The following is a 23,176-nucleotide window of genomic DNA, read 5'->3' as shown; positions in this document are numbered from 1 at the left end:
CATATCTATATAGACAGTCATCAATTATTTTTTCGAACGATCACGAATTTTCCGGGCCTTGTCCATTTTCCGTTCCGTCATTTCCCTAACGCTGCTTCTACTTCGCATCTGGCAAAATCCGCCTAAAATCTCAACGAACCTTGGCCCTTCTGGGTTTTTCGTTTTGGCTTCCTGAAGTTTCTCCCACATCCGAATTGTGCCGCATCCGACGTTCCTCTCGACATCGGCGCTTCTAATTCCCACTTGGCCTTGCAATCGCAATTCGTCCGCGATCTCACCGGTCTCATCACATTAGTGACCGGCTACCGCTTCGTACGAGGCACCCATTGCGCGCGTCAGTCGACAAGTTCTGACCAGCGAATTGGTGTCTGAGAATGCCCACGGGAGACGACCAAAAGCCACGTCCGATCCCAACCATCCGTCTGGACAGATCTCAATCCGTTTCTCCGCAGACGCCTCTTTTAAAGCCTAAGGCGTACAGTGCCATTCCAAGGGCAAAGAGTGACGAATCCGTCAATACAATCCCCGGTCCTTCACAGAGGCAGACTCGTTCCGTTGCAAAAATGGCTCAAAGTGCGGTCGACGTGGCGCTGAAAAAGTTCATCGCCACAACGGATCGAATTAGCCAATTTGAGGCTAACATAAATACTCCGGGCGCCAGAGAAACGGAAGGAGGCTCCCAGTACATTTGCGAGGTCCATCGGGACCAAATTCGGGCACTGTGGGAGAAGGTGGAGAAAAGCTATGAGAGCTGCTCCGATTTACTAGCCGTGTCAGACGACAATGTGGCCACCTCGACCGTGCTGGAATCGAAGTACAACTACTGCTACTCCGTCTATTCGAAATGTATTGCCCAGCTTCGGGAGAAAATTGCTTCCCAATCCACTCAGGCTTCCGTCAATGTCCACACGCCCGCGCCTACAGGCTGCCGGTTACCTCCGGTGGATACCGAGTGTTTAACGAGATTGTTTTATCTCACACTTTAAATAACAAAACAAAAAGGGTGGCTGCTAATATTTAATAAAAAAAAACTGGGCGAAAACGAAAACGAAAGGTCTTGCTTCTTCAACGTTATAAATTCGAGTATATTTTCTAATCTTTCTCTAATCTTAAGCCTAACTTATCTATTGCGGCGAAGCGGGGCGAATTCGCACAAGAGCGAATATGAGCTTTCGGTCCCGCTCCGCCCTAAGCTATCTAAGAGTAAATTTACGGACTAACAACTAACAAATACAATTCAGCTATAAATATAATTCAATAATGGCCAGCTATAAATATAATTCAAATTTTTTCGACTTCAATAATATAAATCAATTTACACCGGCCCCGTTGAAGGCCTCCATCAGGCTTCAACTAACTGGCAGCCGCGCCAGCTTGTGGACCGCTCTCCTATATTCCGCTCCAGAGCTAGTTCGGACGACGGCGACCCTGACCCTTCCGTCCGCGCCGGCGGTTGTTGCTCCAACTCGTCCCGTGAGCCACTGTTGTGGCGGCTGGTGATCCTCTGCGATCAGGACCAGCTCGCCCGTCCGGATGTCGTCCTCCTGGTGCTGCCACTTCGACCGCGCCTGTAGGCCCAAGACGTACTCCCGGGACCATCGCTGCCAAAACATTTGCTTGATTGACGAGACAAGCCGCCATCGCCGCAAGCACGTTAGACCCTGCTGGTCCGGGGTCCGCGGTGCTGGTGGGGCGATGAGCGGCCCGCCTGTCAACAGGTGCCCGGTAGTAAGCGCCTCGCCGTCGCTTGGGTCCTGACTCAGAGCCCCCAGGGGTCGTGAGTTCAGGACGGCCTCGACTCCAACGAGGACGGTCTGCAGCTCCTCCGCGGTCAGTCTGGCGTTCCCTACCGCTCGTAGGAGTAGGTGTTTTGCAGACTTCACACCTGCCTCCCATAGTCCGCCCATGTGCGGAGCCCGCGGCGGTATGAACGCAAATACGCATCCGCTTTTTGATGCGTATTGCGTGACCGCGTCGACCTCGTCCTCGATTCTCCGACGAAGGTCTGCGAAGTGGCGACTCGCTCCGACGAAGTTCGTCGCGTTGTCGCAGTGCACGATCTGCGGACATCCTCGGCGCCCAACGAACCTTTGAAAAGCCAATAAAAAGGAATCAGTTGAAAGGTCGGAAACTACTTCTAAATGAACTGCCTTGGACGCAAAACAAACAAATAAGGCAATGTAGGACTTATAGGGTGGCCTACCACGAATTTTCAATGTCGTATCTATAGGGCCACAAAAATCAACACCACATATGGAGAATGGGCGGAGAGCACGAATTCTATCTAAGGGTAAATCACCCATGATTTGAGTCATCAGACGAGGCTTGCATTTAAAGCAGCGAATGCATGACCGTACTGTCTGACTGCAGACTTCCTGCGCATTTACGATCCATATGCGCTGTCGCAAAAGACTCACAAGTGCTCGTGGACCCACATGAAAATTCGACTCGTGCAAGTATCGGACGTAGCTCTGAACAAATTGAGAGCGTTTTGTCAACAATACTGGAAACTTGGCATCGTACGATATAGGAGCATTAGCTAGTCGCCCCCCAACCCGCACCAACGAAAAGGTAAGCCCAGCCTCTGAAGATTCGTGTAGAAAGGGATTTAGCTTTTGTAGGCTAGGGCTAACACTTAAATTTTTTCGGATCTTTTCTATTTCATCTTGATACTCGTGCTCTTGGACTATTTCGACTATTTTCTTGAATGCTTCATTATATTCGACAGGTGAGGGAACAATATCAGAATTCACTACTAATTTCTTCGATTTCCTTATAAAGCGGAACATATAAACGAACACTCGCAGCAGTTTTAGGTGAGAGGAATAACCTTCTATCACTTCCAATAAATCTGAGGTAGATACGATTGCGGTTAATCCGACCGCATTCTTTTTCGCTTCCATCTGTAGAAGTTCTGGTGACAGATCAAACCGGGGGCTCGTCGGCCACTTATCTTCCGGTTCCTTTAAAAACGATGGACCTGTAAACCAGATCGATTCTACAGTCTCCTTTACGTCTCCACCTCTGGACACTATATCTGCCGGGTTCTGATTAGTTGGTACATGCCGCCACGTGCTATCCTCTGACCACTCTTGAATTTCAGCTACTCTATTCGATACGAACGTTGACAACGACGATGGATGGGAACGAATCCAATGAAGAGTTACTTCTGAATCCGACCAAAATACACTTCGTTCGATCGGAACTTTTATCAGAGGCTTTATCTTGCGGCAGAGATCTGCGAGAAGGTGAGCGGCACATAACTCAAGACGGGGGAGCGTCTTTGTCTTGAGCGGCGCTACTTTGGACTTTGCCGTCAACAATGAAACTTTAATACCTTCTGCAGATTTGCAACGAATATAGACGCAGGCTCCATAGGCTCTCATCGATGCGTCAGAAAAGGCATGAATTTGAATCGGTGACATCGGCTCGGTAAACACGAATCTCGGAATTGAGATGTCCTCTAATTGCGACAGGGCAACTTGTATTTTGTTCCACGCTGTTTCTAAGTGCAGTGGAATTGACTCATCCCAATCTAGCTTATTTAGCCAAAGTTCCTGCAATACGATCTTTCCTTTTATAAGTATAGGGCTTAATAGGCCAAGGGGGTCAAACAACTTCGATGTCACCGAAAGGATGTTCCGCTTGGTCGCCCTTTGACCCATGACTGAAGCATCAATTTCAAATTTAAATACATCTTCTTTAGGAACCCAAGCGATTCCTAATGCTTTAGTCAGTTCTGAGTCCGAAAGTGTTATTGGCTTAACCGTGCTCTCGGATGCAGTAACTTCAGGCGAGTTTGAAAACCACTTGCTCAATTCAAACCCAGCGTTTTGAAGAACCTGAGTTACTTCAGACTTAATTGTCTTTAGCTCCTCAATGCAACCAGCACCCGTTAACATGTCGTCGACGTAAAAGTCAGACCCAATAACTTCGGCAGCTCGAGGGAATGTATTTTTCACAGATTCACTCAACCTCTTCAAACACCTTATGGCCAGGAATGGGGCTGGCGCAGTGCCATATGTAACGGTGTTGAGCTTGCACAGTTTCAAGGACTCTGATGGGTCTTTCCTCCACACTATCAACTGGTATCGCCTATCGGCTTCATTTACCATTACTTGGCGATACATCTTTTTTATGTCGGCTATCAGAGCGAATCTGTTCAGCCGGAACCTAAGAAGAATTGAATACAACTCTTCCTGGATGGTAGGACCAACCATCAACAGATCGTTAAGGCACTTATGTGTTGATGTCTTACAAGACGCATCAAACACGACTCGTAATTTGGTCGATGTGCTTTGAGGCCGTAAGACACACTGATGGGGTATGACGTAGTGTGGAGTAGCAAGAACATCATTGCTTGTAGGGGACTTATGACCTAAGGATTCGTATTCTTCCATGAATTCCACATACATTTTCTTTAAATTCGGATCTCGAGATAATCTTCTCTCGAGCGACAAAAAACGGCGTTTGGCTACCTCGAACGAGTTTCCCAAAACGCTTGGATCCGATTTAAATGGAAGCCTGACTTCAAATCGACCTGAAGGCAGCACAACTGTATTTTTCTGATAATGTTCCTCACATAACTCTTGTTCAGGTGACAAAAGCTTTTTGGAAGTTGGTACTTCTTCCAACGACCAGAATTTTTTCAAATTGCCATCTATCGACTCGAGTAGTTCTTCTTGGCAATTCAGGCTAGAGACAGGCTGTTGAGGAGTTGAGGTATTTGCCTTATATTTTCCCGATACTATCCATCCAAGGAGAGTTTTTTGGAGGATGGGATGGTTTGGTCCTTGTTTTATTTGGCCGACGGACAACAATTCGAAAAATGACTCAGCTCCAATTAACATATCTATCCGCTGAGGTTTGTAGAAATATGGGTCTGCTAGCGGCAAGTTCTTTGGTAGGTCCCAATCTTTCACGTTCACTGACTGGTCAGGGTGATAACCCGAGATAGTTCTCAAAATCCAAAAGTCGAACGGAAATTCACTACCATTAATCGTTGACTTCACCACAGTGTGTATCTTTTTCTTAACCTGGGAATTAGCTTGACCAATTCCAAGCAAGTTTATACACGATTCCTCCCTACGGATCTGTAAGCGTTGAGCAAGTTCTTCAGTAATGAAGTTCATTTGTGACCCAGAGTCAAGTAGTGCTCGGGCCAATATATGCTCGCCATTTTTAGTTCTAACGCTTACGATCGACGTCGCTAACAAAACCCTTTCTAGTGATGACGCATGGAAAGCATGTGACGTAGAAGGGCCATCAAGATGTAGCGCTGGGGGAGGATGTTCATTTGGGGGTGGTAACGCCAAGTTATTTTCGGTCACAGTAAATCGGTGCAGAAGTTTGTGGTGCGATCTTGCACAAATTTGACATCTAGTCGATTTACACTTCGCAACCGTGTGACCTTTTCGCAGACAATTTAAACATAATGAGGCTGACTTGACAAACTCAAACCGTTGCATTACAGCAAGGCGAGCGAACGGACTACACTGGGCAAGACTATGGTCTTGTGCGTTGCAATAACTGCAAGCTTGTTTATTGGAAGCGGAGCAAGTCAACGAACTCCTATTATGCTGCTTCCCGAACCCAATTTTCTCCTGTTTTGGCTTGCCAGTCTCTTCAGCGGACAGGTGCTGGTACCTACGGTTTAATATTTTTTCGAAATCGGACCACAGCGGCAATTCCTCATAATCCAGTGACTCTTCCCATTTTTCTCTGGTCACTGGATCTACTAAAAACTAAATGAATGATCATTGAGTTTGCAATTTTAGTGTCATCTCCTATGGATAATAGTGACCCATAGATCGATGACACTGTGTCGATGAGACCTCTCAACGACGACGCAGACGGCTGGGAAACTTTCGGAAGGCTGAATAATTTGCTTATTTGGTTCGCAAAGATGAGACATTCGTTATCGTAAACTCTTTTTAGACTAGCAATAGCTTTGTCGTAATTACTCTCGGTGACTTGGAATGCCTTGATAGTTCCTAAGGCTTCACCAGAGAGGCAAGAAATTAAATGGTTAAATTTCTCGATAACAGGAATGTTCACATCCTTGTCTACTAATGTCTCAAAGAGACTCATGAAATTTTTAAACTCCGAATAGTTTCCACTGAATTTTGGCAATGCCAAACTGGGAAGTCGAGCTCGAGTTGGGGCTGCAGAAATTTCAGTAGCTGGTGGGGACTCTTCAGCTAACGTGAAGGCATTTAATAAAGACATCACCCTTGCCTTAGTTGTTATCTCTAATTCTTCCAACTCGGCTCCAAATTCATCTTCCTCATCTAATTGCTCGATCTGGTCTTGCAACTCGTTTGCCTTAAATATTGTCTCATTTAAAACCTGAAGCCGGCACTCTAGCTCGGTCTTCACTAAAGGAACTGACCCAGCTTCCAAACGTTCCTCTAACCGGCGAATGCTTTTTACTCTGACATTTAATCTTCTTCTTAATTCATCAAGAGTCGTGGATTTTACTTTCTGTTTATTACTTTCCATTTTAAAATTTATTTATTTATTTTTAATAAACAGACGACGATAAAAAATTTAAAATTTTTGTTTTTATTTTTAAATAAAAAATTTTTTAATTTATTTTTTAATTAGCAAAAAAAATAAAAATTTTGACTAATATACAAAATTTTTTAATTTTAATTATTTAATTAATAAATTAAATTCAAAAAACGAAAACGAATGAAAAAAAATATTTAATTTAATATCTAGCGAAAACGAAAATTAATTAATTAATATGGCGAAAAAAGATAAATAATTAATTAATTATTTGATTATTTGATAGTCGAGGCACTGAGTATCCAAAAAAATAGTTGGTTGCCAATGACACCGAAAAAGGTGTATACCCCACAATTATAGGGTAGCGCGTCACTTGGCGTTCCGGTAAAATAAAATGCGCCAAACTAATGCATATACATACATACATACATATATAGCAGCGGACAACGGTTGGAGCGAAAACGAAAATTTTACCGCTGCATATATTTGTATGTACGCCAAATTATTTATGCACGTAAATATGTATTATATTTGTACATATATTTGTATATAAATAAATGTTTGGCTGCACTAAATTTAACTATTTTGTTTGGCGAAAACGAACGAGGGGTAAAGGGGAGGGCGACAGTGATGTGGATATGTATTTATGTATGTTTTTGTCAATTTTAGCCACAGGCAGTTTGTTAATAATTTAACTAACTACTCAAATTTTTAAGCTCTACTAATTTCAAGTACGTATGCGCCAAGAATTGAAAGGAGGGTGCAATATTTCAGCACAAGACGAAGATTTAATTTGTCTCTTCTCAACTTTCAATTTTTCGCACAAGTACCTGGGGTTCTGCCTTGGGATCCTTTAATCCCGCTGCCACTTTCCTGTTGCAGTCGATGCAGGTGCACGGCATGGAAGGAGATTGGTTTTGATAAGTGGCGAAGTTCCTGCGGTGATGATCCTGCGGTGATGATCCTGCGGTGACGATCCTGCGAGGCTTGAGGGTTTCACGACGCGGTGATTTTTGGGTTTTATTTTCCACAGCACGGACGCGTCGCGAGCAGCTCTTTAAATTGTATGTATATATATATATTTTTTTTGTGTGTAATTATGTGTAATTACACAGTGTCACTGTCACTTTGTTTTTGTTTATTTATTAAATATCTCGCACTAAGTCCACCCGGAGGCGCCAAAATGTTTAACGAGATTGTTTTATCTCACACTTTAAATAACAAAACAAAAAGGGTGGCTGCTAATATTTAATAAAAAAAAACTGGGCGAAAACGAAAACGAAAGGTCTTGCTTCTTCAACGTTATAAATTCGAGTATATTTTCTAATCTTTCTCTAATCTTAAGCCTAACTTATCTATTGCGGCGAAGCGGGGCGAATTCGCACAAGAGCGAATATGAGCTTTCGGTCCCGCTCCGCCCTAAGCTATCTAAGAGTAAATTTACGGACTAACAACTAACAAATTCAATTCAGCTATAAATATAATTCAAATTTTTTTGACTTCAATAATATAAATCAATTTACACCGGCCCCGTTGAAGGCCTCCATCAGGCTTCAACTAACTGGCAGCCGCGCCAGCTTGTGGACCGCTCTCCTATATTCCGCTCCAGAGCTAGTTCGGACGACGGCGACCCTGACCCTTCCGTCCGCGCCGGCGGTTGTTGCTTCAACTCGTCCCGTGAGCCACTGTTGTGGCGGCTGGTGATCCTCTGCGATCAGGACCAGCTCGCCCGTCCGGATGTCGTCCTCCTGGTGCTGCCACTTCGACCGCGCCTGTAGGCCCAAGACGTACTCCCGGGACCATCGCTGCCAAAACATATGCTTGATTGACGAGACAAGCCGCCATCGCCGCAAGCACGTTAGACCCTGCTGGTCCGGGGTCCGCGGTGCTGGTGGGGCGATGAGCGGCCCGCCTGTCAACAGGTGCCCGGTAGTAAGCGCCTCGCCGTCGCTTGGGTCCTGACTCAGAGCCCCCAGGGGTCGTGAGTTCAGGACGGCCTCGACTCCAACGAGGACGGTCTGCAGCTCCTCCGCGGTCAGTCTGGCGTTCCCTACCGCTCGTAGGAGTAGGTGTTTTGCAGACTTCACACCTGCCTCCCATAGTCCGCCCATGTGCGGAGCCCGCGGCGGTATGAACGCAAATACGCATCCGCTTTATGATGCGTATTGCGTGACCGCGTCGACCTCGTCCTCGATTCTCCGACGAAGGTCTGCGAAGTGGCGACTCGCTCCGACGAAGTTCGTCGCGTTGTCGCAGTGCACGATCTGCGGACATCCTCGGCGCCCAACGAACCTTTGAAAAGCCAATAAAAAGGAATCAGTTGAAAGGTCGGAAACTACTTCTAAATGAACTGCCTTGGACGCAAAACAAACAAATAAGGCAATGTAGGACTTATAGGGTGGCCTACCACGAATTTTCAATGTCGTATCTATAGGGCCACAAAAATCAACACCACATATGGAGAATGGGCGGAGAGCACGAATTCTATCTAAGGGTAAATCACCCATGATTTGAGTCATCAGACGAGGCTTGCATTTAAAGCAGCGAATGCATGACCGTACTGTCTGACTGCAGACTTCCTGCGCATTTACGATCCATATGCGCTGTCGCAAAAGACTCACAAGTGCTCGTGGACCCACATGAAAATTCGACTCGTGCAAGTATCGGACGTAGCTCTGAACAAATTGAGAGCGTTTTGTCAACAATACTGGAAACTTGGCATCGTACGATATAGGAGCATTAGCTAGTCGCCCCCCAACCCGCACCAACGAAAAGGTAAGCCCAGCCTCTGAAGATTCGTGTAGAAAGGGTTTCGAAGGATTTTTTCGGATCTTTTCTATTTCATCTTGATACTCGTGCTCTTGGACTATTTCGACTATTTTCTTGAATGCTTCATTATATTCGACAGGTGAGGGAACAATATCAGAATTCACTACTAATTTCTTCGATTTCCTTATAAAGCGGAACATATAAACGAACACTCGCAGCAGTTTTAGGTGAGAGGAATAACCTTCTATCACTTCCAATAAATCTGAGGTAGATACGATTGCGGTTAATCCGACCGCATTCTTTTTCGCTTCCATCTGTAGAAGTTCTGGTGACAGATCAAACCGGGGGCTCGTCGGCCACTTATCTTCCGGTTCCTTTAAAAACGATGGACCTGTAAACCAGATCGATTCTACAGTCTCCTTTACGTCTCCACCTCTGGACACTATATCTGCCGGGTTCTGATTAGTTGGTACATGCCGCCACGTGCTATCCTCTGACCACTCTTGAATTTCAGCTACTCTATTCGATACGAACGTTGACAACGACGATGGATGGGAACGAATCCAATGAAGAGTTACTTCTGAATCCGACCAAAATACACTTCGTTCGATCGGAACTTTTATCAGAGGCTTTATCTTGCGGCAGAGATCTGCGAGAAGGTGAGCGGCACATAACTCAAGACGGGGGAGCGTCTTTGTCTTGAGCGGCGCTACTTTGGACTTTGCCGTCAACAATGAAACTTTAATACCTTCTGCAGATTTGCAACGAATATAGACGCAGGCTCCATAGGCTCTCATCGATGCGTCAGAAAAGGCATGAATTTGAATCGGTGACATCGGCTCGGTAAACACGAATCTCGGAATTGAGATGTCCTCTAATTGCGACAGGGCAACTTGTATTTTGTTCCACGCTGTTTCTAAGTGCAGTGGAATTGACTCATCCCAATCTAGCTTATTTAGCCAAAGTTCCTGCAATACGATCTTTCCTTTTATAAGTATAGGGCTTAATAGGCCAAGGGGGTCAAACAACTTCGATGTCACCGAAAGGATGTTCCGCTTGGTCGCCCTTTGACCCATGACTGAAGCATCAATTTCAAATTTAAATACATCTTCTTTAGGAACCCAAGCGATTCCTAATGCTTTAGTCAGGTCTGAGTCCGAAAGTGTTATTGGCTTAACCGTGCTCTCGGATGGAGTAACTTCAGGCGAGTTTGAAAACAACTTGCTCAATTCAAACCCAGCGTTTTGAAGAACCTGAGTTACTTCAGACTTAATTGTCTTTAGCTCCTCAATGCAACCAGCACCCGTTAACATGTCGTCGACGTAAAAGTCAGACCCAATAACTTCGGCAGCTCGAGGGAATGTATTTTTCACAGATTCACTCAACCTCTTCAAACACCTTATGGCCAGGAATGGGGCTGGCGCAGTGCCATATGTAACGGTGTTGAGCTTGCACAGTTTCAAGGACTCTGATGGGTCTTTCCTCCACACTATCAGCTGGTATCGCCTATCGGCTTCATTTACCATTACTTGGCGATACATCTTTTTTATGTCGGCTATCAGAGCGAATCTGTTCAGCCGGAACCTAAGAAGAATTGAATACAACTCTTCCTGGATGGTAGGACCAACCATCAACAGATCGTTAAGGCACTTATGTGTTGATGTCTTACAAGACGCATCAAACACGACTCGTAATTTGGTCGATGTGCTTTGAGGCCGTAAGACACACTGATGGGGTATGACGTAGTGTGGAGTAGCAAGAACATCATTGCTTGTAGGGGACATATGACCTAAGGATTCGTATTCTTCCATGAATTCCACATACATTTTCTTTAAATTCGGATCTCGAGATAATCTTCTCTCGAGCGACAAAAAACGGCGTTTGGCTACCTCGAACGAGTTTCCCAAAACGCTTGGATCCGATTTAAATGGAAGCCTGACTTCAAATCGACCTGAAGGCAGCACAACTGTATTTTTCTGATAATGTTCCTCACATAACTCTTGTTCAGGTGACAAAAGCTTTTTGGAAGTTGGTACTTCTTCCAACGACCAGAATTTTTTCAAATTGCCATCTATCGACTCGAGTAGTTCTTCTTGGCAATTCAGGCTAGAGACAGGCTGTTGAGGAGTTGAGGTATTTGCTTTATATTTTCCCGATACTATCCATCCAAGGAGAGTTTTTTGGAGGATGGGATGGTTTGGTCCTTGTTTTATTTGGCCGACGGACAACAATTCGAAAAATGACTCAGCTCCAATTAACATATCTATCCGCTGAGGTTTGTAGAAATATGGGTCTGCTAGCGGCAAGTTCTTTGGTAGGTCCCAATCTTTCACGTTCACTGACTGGTCAGGGTGATAACCCGAGATATTTCTCAAAATCCAAAATTCGAACGGAAATTCACTACCATTAATCGTTGACTTCACCACAGTGTGTATCTTTTTCTTAACCTGGGAATTAGCTTGACCGATTCCAAGCAAGTTTATACACGATTCCTCCCTACGGATCTGTAAGCGTTGAGCAAGTTCTTCAGTAATGAAGTTCATTTGTGACCCAGAGTCAAGTAGTGCTCGGGCCAATATATGCTCGCCATTTTTAGTTCTAACGCTTACGATCGACGTCGCTAACAAAACCCTTTCTAGTGATGACGCATGGAAAGCATGTGACGTAGAAGGGCCATCAAGATGTAGCGCTGGGGGAGGATGTTCATTTGGGGGTGGTAATGCCAAGTTATTTTCGGTCACAGTAAATCGGTGCAGAAGTTTGTGGTGCGATCTTGCACAAATTTGACATCTAGTCGATTTACACTTCGCAACCGTGTGACCTTTTCGCAGACAATTTAAACATAATGAGGCTGACTTGACAAACTCAAACCGTTGCATTACAGCAAGGCGAGCGAACGGACTACACTGGGCAAGACTATGGTCTTGTGCGTTGCAATAACTGCAAGCTTGTTTATTGGAAGCGGAGCAAGTCAACGAACTCCTATTATGCTGCTTCCCGAACCCAATTTTCTCCTGTTTTGGCTTGCCAGTCTCTTCAGCGGACAGGTGCTGGTACCTACGGTTTAATATTTTTTCGAAATCGGACCACAGCGGCAATTCCTCATAATCCAGTGACTCTTCCCATTTTTCTCTGGTCACTGGATCTACTCTACTCAAAACTAAATGAATGATCATTGAGTTTGCAATTTTAGTGTCATCTCCTATGGATAATAGTGACCCATAGATCGATGACACTGTGTCGATGAGACCTCTCAACGACGACGCAGACGGCTGGGAAACTTTCGGAAGGCTGAATAATTTGCTTATTTGGTTCGCAAAGATGAGACATTCGTTATCGTAAACTCTTTTTAGACTAGCAATAGCTTTGTCGTAATTACTCTCGGTGACTTGGAATGCCTTGATAGTTCCTAAGGCTTCACCAGAGAGGCAAGAAATTAAATGGTTAAATTTCTCGATAACAGGAATGTTCACATCCTTGTCTACTAATGTCTCAAAGAGACTCATGAAATTTTTAAACTCCGAATAGTTTCCACTGAATTTTGGCAATGCCAAACTGGGAAGTCGAGCTCGAGTTGGGGCTGCAGAAATTTCAGTAGCTGGTGGGGACTCTTCAGCTAACGTGAAGGCATTTAATAAAGACATCACCCTTGCCTTAGTTGTTATCTCTAATTCTTCCAACTCGGCTCCAAATTCATCTTCCTCATCTAATTGCTCGATCTGGTCTTGCAACTCGTTTGCCTTAAATATTGTCTCATTTAAAACCTGAAGCCGGCACTCTAGCTCGGTCTTCACTAAAGGAACTGACCCAGCTTCCAAACGTTCCTCTAACCGGCGAATGCTTTTTACTCCGACATTTAATCTTCTTCTTAATTCATCAAGAGTCGTGGATTTTACTTTCTGTTTATTACTTTCCATTTTAAAATTTATTTATTTATTTTTAATAAACAGACGACGATAAAAAATTTAAAATTTTTGTTTTTATTTTTAAATAAAAAATTTTTTAATTTATTTTTTAATTAGCAAAAAAAATAAAAATTTTGACTAATATACAAAATTTTTTAATTTTAATTATTTAATTAATAAATTAAATTCAAAAAACGAAAACGAATGAAAAAAAATATTTAATTTAATATCTAGCGAAAACGAAAATTAATTAATTAATATGGCGAAAAAAGATAAATAATTAATTAATTATTTGATTATTTGATAGTCGAGGCACTGAGTATCCAAAAAAATAGTTGGTTGCCAATGACACCGAAAAAGGTGTATACCCCACAATTATAGGGTAGCGCGTCACTTGGCGTTCCGGTAAAATAAAATGCGCCAAACTAATGCATATACATACATACATACATATATAGCAGCGGACAACGGTTGGAGCGAAAACGAAAATTTTACCGCTGCATATATTTGTATGTACGCCAAATTATTTATGCACGTAAATATGTATTATATTTGTACATATATTTGTATATAAATAAATGTTTGGCTGCACTAAATTTAACTATTTTGTTTGGCGAAAACGAACGAGGGGTAAAGGGGAGGGCGACAGTGATGTGGATATGTATTTATGTATGTTTTTGTCAATTTTAGCCACAGGCAGTTTGTTAATAATTTAACTAACTACTCAAATTTTTAAGCTCTACTAATTTCAAGTACGTATGCGCCAAGAATTGAAAGGAGGGTGCAATATTTCAGCACAAGACGAAGATTTAATTTGTCTCTTCTCAACTTTCAATTTTTCGCACAAATACCTGGGGTTCTGCCTTGGGATCCTTTAATCCCGCTGCCACTTTCCTGTTGCAGTCGATGCAGGTGCACGGCATGGAAGGAGATTGGTTTTGATAAGTGGCGAAGTTCCTGCGGTGATGATCCTGCGGTGATGATCCTGCGGTGACGATCCTGCGAGGCTTGAGGGTTTCACGACGCGGTGATTTTTGGGTTTTATTTTCCACAGCACGGACGCGTCGCGAGCAGCTCTTTAAATTGTATGTATATATATATATTTTTTTTGTGTGTAATTATGTGTAATTACACAGTGTCACTGTCACTTTGTTTTTGTTTATTTATTAAATATCTCGCACTAAGTCCACCCGGGGGCGCCAAAATGTTTAACGAGATTGTTTTATATCACACTTTAAATAACAAAACAAAAAGGGTGGCTGCTAATATTTAATAAAAAAAAACTGGGCGAAAACGAAAACGAAAGGTCTTGCTTCTTCAACGTTATAAATTCGAGTATATTTTCTAATCTTTCTCTAATCTTAAGCCTAACTTATCTATTGCGGCGAAGCGGGGCGAATTCGCACAAGAGCGAATATGAGCTTTCGCTCCCGCTCCGCCCTAAGCTATCTAAGAGTAAATTTACGGACTAACAACTAACAAATACAATTCAGCTATAAATATAATTCAATAATGGCCAGCTATAAATATAATTCAAATTTTTTCGACTTCAATAATATAAATCAATTTACACCGAGGTCTTCGCGGGTGATTATCTTCGGTGGCCCACCTTCAGAGACTTGTTTACGGCCATTTACATCCAAAACTCGCGGCTCACCCCGGTAGAGAGGTTGTTCCACTTACTGTCCAAAACAAGTGGAGACGCCCACGCCATTGTCTCTAAGGCTCCGCTTACCCATGAGGGGTTTGTCGTCGCTTGGCAAAGCCTCACAGACCGCTTTGAGAACCGGCGGCTACTGGTCAATAGCCAGTTGAAAATCCTTTTCAACCTCCAGGCTATTTCTCAAGAGTCCGGGGTCGCGCTGAAGGAGCTCCAAGCCACCATTCAGAGTTGTCTGACAGCCCTAGCAATGTCCGCCATCAATGTTGAGGCTTGGGACTGCCTCCTGGTGTTTATGATTTCGTCAAAGCTCCCCAAAGTCACACTTTCCATGTGGGAGCAATCCGTTCATAACAAGGCCGAAATTCCAACATGGAAGGAATTAGAGAACTTCCTGACAGAGCGCCATCGCACTCTGGAAGCGATCGACGACGTCAGACCTAGTGGCTCCGGGCAACTTCCGCCAAGGTCGGGAACTCCTACTGCCCCTGTTGAAATGCCACCTCTATTCAATATACAAAAATAGCATGCATACTAAGTGAGGTATTATATTTTGAGACCTAAGTTGGTCACACTTGATCTCTGCCTCTTTCCTCCTTCTTCCTTTAACAAATGTGCATGTGCGTTGGTGTTGCGATTGAAAAGAATAATAAATGAAATATAAAGCTTAAAATAACAAAGGTGTTATTATTTAATAATAAAATAACTCATTTTTCCAATAGGTTATGGGCCCAGTCCATGCCTAGTAAATAAAATAATCTTGCTTAACGAATCCTACATTAGGATTACATCAGATTGTGAAATTCGACTTGTGGTAAAATTTTTTTTTTCGTGAGAAGTCAGATTTACTGTTGCTGTGTGTGTATATTGTGTGAAGATGGACAAAGCAAAGCGTAATATCAAGCCGTTCGATGGCGAAAAATATTCCATATGGAAATTCAGAATTAGGGCTCTATTAGCTGAATTAGACGTACTAAGAGTCGTTGACGCAGAAAAGCCAAATGAAGTGGATGACGCTTGGGAGAAAGCGGAGCGTTGTGCCAAAAGTACATTGATAGAGTACTTAAGCGACTCATACTTGAATTTCGCAACAAGCAACATATCCGCGTGTCAGATTTTTAAAAATTTGGACGCGATATATGAAAGGAGAAGTTTGGCAACACAATTGGCTGTGCGCAAACGACTGCTCTCTCTCAAGCTGTCAAGTGAGATGGCATTAATAACCCATTTTAATATCTTTGATGAGTTGATTCGTGATTTGCTAGCCGCGGGTGGAAAAGTGGATGAAATGGACAAGGTGTCTCATTTACTCATAACATTGCCTTCTTCCTATGACGGAGTAGTTACCGCCATAGAAACCTTATCGGAAGAAAATTTGACCTTAGCTTTCGTAAAGAATAGACTCCTCGATCAGGAAATTAAAATAAAAAATGATCACAATGACACCAGCAAGAAAGTAATGAATGTTTTTGTTAAAAATAAAAACAAAAATTATAAATTTAAAAATCAGGTAATCAAACCAAAGAAATTTGTTAAGAAGGGTAAATTTACTATTAAATGTCACCATTGCGGAAAGGAAGGGCACATTAAGAAAGATTGCTACCATTATAAAAAAATATTAAGTAATAAAGAAAATAGCCAAGCTCAAAACGCAGCATCACAGGGCATCGCATTTATGTTGAAGAAAGTGGAAAACAGTGTGCTAGTGGATAAATATGGATTTATCCTAAACTCTGGGGCAAGTGATCATCTCATAAATGATGAGTCGTTGTTTGCAGACAGTGTAGAGTTGGAGCCACCAGTTAAAATAGCTGTGGCAAAACAAGGCGAATATATATACGCCACTAAGCGTGGCATTGTGCGACTGCAAAATGTTTTTGAGATAACCCTGGAAGACGTCCTCTACTCTAAAGAAGCTGCTGGAAATCTGATGTCAGTGAAGCGCCTGCAGGATGCAGACATGTCAATTGCGTTTGACAGAAATGGCGTCACCATATCAAAAAATGGACGGGTGATCATGGAGAATTCAGGTATGATCAATAATATACCTATAATTAAATTTAAGGCATATAGTGCTGAGATAAAACATATGCATTGTTATCGGTTGTGGCATGAGAGGTTTGGCCATATAAGTAATGGAAAATTGTTACAGATTAAACGGAATAATCTATTTAGTGATAATAGTCTTCTTAATAGGTTAGAGGTATCAGATGAAATCTGTGAACCATGTTTAAATGGAAAACAAGCTAGATTACCATTTAAACAATTTAAAGATAAGAGTTATATAAAGAGACCCCTATTCATAGTACACTCAGATGTTTGCGGCCCAATCTCACCTGTGACAGTAAATGACAAAAATTACTATTTAATTTTTGTTGACCAATTTACACATTATTGTGTAACGTATTTAATGAAATATAAATCCGATGTATTTAATATGTTTAAAGATTATGTTGCAAAGAGTGAAGCGCATTTCAATCTCAAAATTGTTAATTTGTATATTGACAATGGCAGAGAATACCTTTCAAATGAAATGTGTGAGTTTTGTGTAAAGAAAGGAATAACATATCATTTAACGGTGCCACATACGCCTCAATTAAATGGGGTTTCTGAGCGAATGATAAGAACTATAACAGAAAAGGCTCGTGCCATGGTCAGTGGTGCAAAATTAGATAAAAGCTTTTGGGGTGAAGCCGTGTTAACTGCAACATATTTAATTAACAGAATACCAACTCGGGCACTTGAAAACATAGTAAAGACTCCTTACGAGATGTGGCATAATCGAAAACCAAGTCTAAAATATTTAAGAGTGTTTGGTTCAACTGTATATGTACATAGTAAAATTAAAAAAGGAAAATTTGATGATAAATCATACAAATGTATTTTAGTTGGATATGAACCAAACGGTTATAAATTATGGGATGCTGTTAACGAAAAATTTATTGTCGCAAGAGATGTTGTGGTTGATGAAACCAATATGGTTAATTCTCGAGTTATCAAAAATGAAACCACATTCCTGAATGAAAGTAAGGAAACAAAACAATCGGAATTCCTGAATGAGAGTAAGGAATATGACAAAACAAAACTCCTGAAAGATAGTAAGGAATGTGATGAAAATTTTCTGAATGAAAGTAAGAAAAGAAAGCGAGAACAATTCCTGAATGAAAGTAAGGAATACGACAATATAGAACTCCTGAATGAAAGTAAGGAATATAACAACCGGAATGAGAGCTGAGGAAGGCGGAAGGCGAAACAGCTGAGGAATCAGGTGCAGTTGCAACTGATAAAAATCCCAATTTAAATGATGGTAGTGATAATGAAAATAATGATGTTAATGTAGTAAATAGAAGAAGCGAAAGATTAAAGTTCAAGCCCCAGATATCCTATAATGAGGACGATGATAATTTAGAAAAATTTATGTTAAATGCCCACACCATTTTCAATGATGTGCCAAATACGTTTGATGAAATACAGCATAGAAGTGATAAATTGTTTTGGGAGGCAGCCATAAAAGAAGAGTTAGCAGCCCATGACATAAATAATACTTGGACAATTATAGAGAGGCCTGAAAACAAAAATATTGTAGGCAGTAGATGGATATTTTCTGTTAAATATAACGAATTAGGAAATCCGATTAGGTATAAGGCAAGACTAGTGGCCCGAGGGTTTACTCAAAAATATCAAGTGGATTATGAGGAAACCTTTGCTCCTGTAGCTAGAATCGCAAGTTTTAGATTTATACTATCATTGGCAGTTCAATATAATTTGAAAGTCCATCAAATGGACGTAAAAACAGCTTTCTTAAATGGTACATTAAAGGAGGAGATATACATGCAACTACCTCAAGGTGTATCAGAAAATTCTGAGAAAGTATGTAAATTGAATAAAGCAATTTACGGGCTCAAACAAGCAGCAAGATGCTGGTTTGAAGTGTTTGAGCACGCGTTGAAAGAATGTGAATTTGTAAACTCTCCAGTAGATCGCTGTATATATATACTTAATAGAGATGATATCAAAGAAAATATATATGTATTACTTTATGTTGATGATGTGGTAATAGCTACAGGGGATATGACTAGAATGAATAATTTTAAACAATACTTAAACAGGAAGTTTAGAATGACTGACTTAATGGAAATACGACATTTTATTGGCATACGAATTGAAATGTATGAAGACAAAATTTGCTTGAGTCAAGCAGCTTATATTAAAAATATTTTAAATAAATTTAACATGGATAACTGTAATGCAGTCAGTACTCCCTTACCAAATAAACTAAATTATGAATCTCTTAGTTCTGATAAAAACTGCAATGCTCCGTGTCGTAATCTCATTGGATGTTTAATGTATGTAATGCTATGTTCACGTCCAGATTTAACTTGTGCCGTAAATATCTTAAGTAGATATAGTAGCAAAAATAATTTTGAGCTATGGCAGTGTTTGAAAAGAGTTCTTAGGTATTTAAAGGGAACCATTGATATGAAACTTATATTTAAAAGAAATGCCGCATGTGAAAACATATTAACTGGTTATGTAGATTCCGACTGGGGAAGTAATGAGGTGGATAGAAAAAGTACAACAGGGTATTTATTTAAAATGTTTGATTCAAATGTTATTTGTTGGAACACGAAAAGGCAGAACTCAGTTGCAGCCTCGTCAACTGAAGCTGAGTATATGGCTTTATTCGAAGCTGTAAGAGAAGCCCTATGGGTAAAATCTCTTTTAAGTAGTGTTTACATCAATCTTAGAACCCCTATTAAAATTTATGAAGACAACCAAGGCTGTATTAGCATAGCAAATAACCCCTCATGTCATAAACGAGCCAAACATATTGATATTAAATATCATTTTGCCAGAGAACAAGTACAAAATAATGTGATTTGTATTGAGTATATTTCTACAGATAACCAAATTGCTGACATCTTTACTAAGCCGCTGCCTGCACCAAGGTTTTTGAAGTTGCGAGATGAGTTGGGATTGCTGCAAGATTATTAAGCTGCGGTTCGACGATAATAACTAATAAGAAAATACTTTTATTTTTTTTCTAAAAAGGGCAAACATGAAAACCACGCCCAAATGAATATTTTTATTTTATTTCTAAAGATACTTATGTTTTTTTTATTTATATTTTTTTTAGTTTTATTGAATTTTTGAAATGCAAATTTTTGTTTTTGTTTACTTTTAAGTAACAGCGATTTGATCGGGTTTTTCTGGGTTTTCCCCGGTCCCGAGCAGCAAATGCTGAATCAGTTAGCACTTCCCAGAATGCACACCAACCACATTAGAATAAGTAATGAATATGTAATATGTTTAGTTTTATGATTTGCGATGTTATTTTTGAGGGGGCGTGTTGAAATACCACCTCTATTCAATATACAAAAATAGCATGCATACTAAGTGAGGTATTATATTTTGAGACCTAAGTTGGTCACACTTGATCTCTGCCTCTTTCCTCCTTCTTCCTTTAACAAATGTGCATGTGCGTTGGTGTTGCGATTGAAAAGAATAATAAATGAAATATAAAGCTTAAAATAACAAAGGTGTTATTATTTAATAATAAAATAACTCATTTTTCCAATAGCCCCTGCTCGAAGGCTCCACTCATACGAGACTCGAGTGGTTCCGGGCCCCAAGGGTTGCGATCTCTGTTCGAGGGAGAACCACCCCATTCGTTTATGTCCGCGGTTCTTGGAAATGGACGTAAATGGGCGCTCGGACTACATTAAAAGGAAGCAGCTATGTTTGAACTGTTTTGCCCGAGGGCATCAGCAACGAGACTGCACGAGCGCCCATACCTGCTTCACATGTCACAGCCGACACCACACCCTTCTGCACCGCGGCAATCCGTTCGCCACCGCTCCAAGTCCGCCTACGACAGCAAGGGCTCGACCCGCACAGACTGCCAGAAGCACAAACGGCTCAGAGGATCAGTCGGATGTGCAGGTGTGTTTCGCTTCCGGGTCAGGAGCCGTCCTATTAGGCACGGCCCTTATCAACGTGTGCCATTTGGGGTGCAGCTTCCAGGCACGAGCTCTGATAGACTCAGGGTCCGAAGCGACCTTCATAACGGAACGACTGTTCAACCTCGTCAAACCACCCTTCAAGACGATTCAAGCCCAAGTTTCCGGCCTTAATCAGACCATTTCCGCGCAGTCTACAAAATTGTGCCATTTCTCCATTCGGTCGCCGTCTAGACCCGGGCTACAATTAGAGACTGCGGCCTACGTTCTGCCGATCGTCTCAAGGGGCTGCCCGACCTTCCCCTGGCGGACACCAACTTCTTTGAGAGCTCCCAAGTCGATGTACTAATAGGAGCTGAAATTCTTCCGTCCATTCTCCTCGGTAACGCCAAGGCTAACATATGCGGGTTGCTTATCGGTCAGGAGACCATTTTTGGATGGGTGCTGACAGGCCCATTATCTCCAGCCAATCCCCGCAGCGTGTCCGTTTTTTCCACACGAGTGGCCCCCAGCCTCGGTGACTCACTGGATCAGCTCCTCACCAAATTCTGGGAGGTGGAAGATGTGCCAACACCGATAAGTTCGGAATCGGATTCCGTTTGCGAGCACAATTTTGTCCAGACGACGAAAAGAGACGAGTGTGGCAAGTACGTTGTAACGCTCCCCTTACGCGACCCCGGGCAGAAGGGTTCCGAGCTAGCGGCTTCACGGTCCTTTGCCCTTGCTCAGTTTCTGCGTAACGAGCAGCGCCTGAAGAGGGACCCGCCCCTTAAGGCCCGCTATGACTCGGTAATTCAGGAGTACATCGACTTCTTCAATGCTTCGAGCCCGTCCGCAAACGGGACCAGTCTGAACGACATTCTTTACGCGGGCCCGGTCTTACAATCCGACCTGACGATTCAAATCCTAAAGTGGCGGTACTTTAGGTTTGTCTTCAACGCCGACATCGAGAAGATGTATCGGCAAATTTGGGTAGACCCCAAGCATACTCCGCTCCAACGTATTTTGTTTCGCAATCCCGATGGGGATATCCGCGACTACGAGTTGAAAACGGTCACCTTCGGTGTCAATTGTGCCCCGTTCCTGGCGATCCGTGTGCTGCGACAGCTCGCTGACGACGAAGAGTCGAAGTATCCGCAGGCAAGCCAAATTATCCGGCAGTTTATGTACTTTGATGACGTTCTAGCGGGGGCAGACTCCAAAACTGAAGCCCAAGCTTCGATTCGGGAGCTGAAAGGGGCGCTAGAGTCAGCAGGGTTCCCACTTAAGAAATGGACGTCGAATAACAAGGCAATCCTGGCCGACATTCCGATCGATCACCGTCTCCGTGCTGACTTTCTCGACATCGATGCAGAGAGCACGGCCAAGACACTCGGCGTGCGGTGGAAAGCGACGACAGATGAATTATTTTTTGTCCCGCCAGAATTGACTTCCGGCTCGGTTTTCACAAAGCGCCAAGTCCTCTCCCAAATTGCCAAATTGTTCGATCCAGCAGGTTGGCTTGCTCCTTTCATTGTTCGGGCAAAAATGTTCATGCAAGACATTTGGCTTCTGGATCTAGGGTGGGATGACGCCCTCCCTCAAGATTTCTGTCAGCGATGGGTTGACTTCCTAAAGAATTACTCGGTGCTCGATCAGATTCGTGTTCCTCGATGGGTCGCGTTCCGACCACACCTAAAGGTCGAACACCACGGGTTCTGCGACGCTTCACAGAAGGCGTACGGCGCAGCCATTTACGTTCGTGTCGAAATCGGATCCACGGTAATAGTGACCCTGCTGACTGCAAAGACTCGAGTGGCCCCAGTTAAGACGGTGTCGCTCCCTCGACTAGAACTGTGCGGTGCCTTGTTGTTGTCCGAGATGGCCACCGCCGTTCTGCCACAAATGCCAGGGCCCGCGTCTGCCCTATACTGTTGGACCGACTCGACTATTGTCCTCGCGTGGCTGCATAAGCCAGCGTGCCAGTGGACAACGTTCGTGGCCAACCGGGTGACCAAGATCACCCAGTTCACCGACGTGCAGAAATGGGCACATGTCCGCTCCGAGCATAACCCTGCGGATCTCGCTAGCCGGGGCGTAGCTCTCCAAGATCTTGCAGATAACCAGTTGTGGTGGCACGGTCCTGACTGGCTGCAGAGGCCTCGCAGCGACTGGCCCACTCAAGGCTATGATACCCCCGTGACTGAACTCGAGAAGAGAGCAGTCAAGGTCCATGTCGCGAAAGTACCCCCCGAAGATCTCCTTGAGCGTTTTTCCACACTCGACAAGGCATAACGAGTCCTTGCCTATGTTAATCGCTTCATCCAGCGCGCGCGGAAGATTCGACCCTCGTTTGAAGAGCACCTGACCGCTAATGAGATTACGTCGGCTGA

The 23,176-nt window shown here is 42.9% G+C and overlaps 2 protein-coding genes across 2 annotated transcripts; both read right to left on the bottom strand.

The window, feature by feature from the left end:
* Positions 1–1,218: 1,218 nt before the first annotated feature.
* On the bottom strand, positions 1,219–7,432 carry LOC138926843 (uncharacterized). Its single transcript, XM_070282411.1, has 2 exons — positions 7,341–7,432; positions 1,219–2,088 (listed from the first exon to the last, which is right to left on the bottom strand). Exons 1-2 carry the CDS (start codon positions 7,410–7,412, stop codon positions 1,408–1,410), a joined length of 753 nt encoding a protein of 250 aa, XP_070138512.1. The 5' UTR covers positions 7,413–7,432; the 3' UTR covers positions 1,219–1,407.
* A 265-nt stretch (positions 7,433–7,697) lies between these two features.
* LOC138926898 (uncharacterized) lies at positions 7,698–19,412 on the bottom strand. The gene is made up of 3 exons (XM_070282504.1): positions 19,112–19,412; positions 8,148–8,802; positions 7,698–7,721 (listed from the first exon to the last, which is right to left on the bottom strand). Exons 2-3 carry the CDS (start codon positions 8,619–8,621, stop codon positions 7,698–7,700), a joined length of 498 nt encoding a protein of 165 aa, XP_070138605.1. The 5' UTR covers positions 8,622–8,802; positions 19,112–19,412.
* Positions 19,413–23,176: the final 3,764 nt, after the last annotated feature.

The sequence above is a fragment of the Drosophila bipectinata genome, chromosome 4 (assembly GCF_030179905.1).
Source record: "Drosophila bipectinata strain 14024-0381.07 chromosome 4, DbipHiC1v2, whole genome shotgun sequence".
NCBI lineage: Eukaryota > Metazoa > Arthropoda > Insecta > Diptera > Drosophilidae > Drosophila > Drosophila bipectinata.
This window is presented reverse-complemented; position numbering and strand designations above follow the sequence as displayed.

What these genes read in the sequence shown, in the direction of transcription:
- LOC138926898 (XM_070282504.1), bottom strand. Translation starts at nt 8,621, where the DNA reads ATGGGCGGACTATGGGAGGCAGGTGTGAAGTCTGCAAAACACCTACTC. An exon ending in CCGCCGGCGCGGACGGAAGG is followed by an intron (nt 7,722 to 8,147) that starts GTCAGGGTCGCC and finishes TGTTATTTAAAG; the next exon opens with TGTGAGATAAAACAATCTCG.
- LOC138926843 (XM_070282411.1), bottom strand. Translation starts at nt 7,412, where the DNA reads ATGCCGTGCACCTGCATCGACTGCAACAGGAAAGTGGCAGCGGGATTA. An exon ending in ATCCCAAGGCAGAACCCCAG is followed by an intron (nt 2,089 to 7,340) that starts GTACTTGTGCGA and finishes GGCTTTTCAAAG; the next exon opens with GTTCGTTGGGCGCCGAGGAT.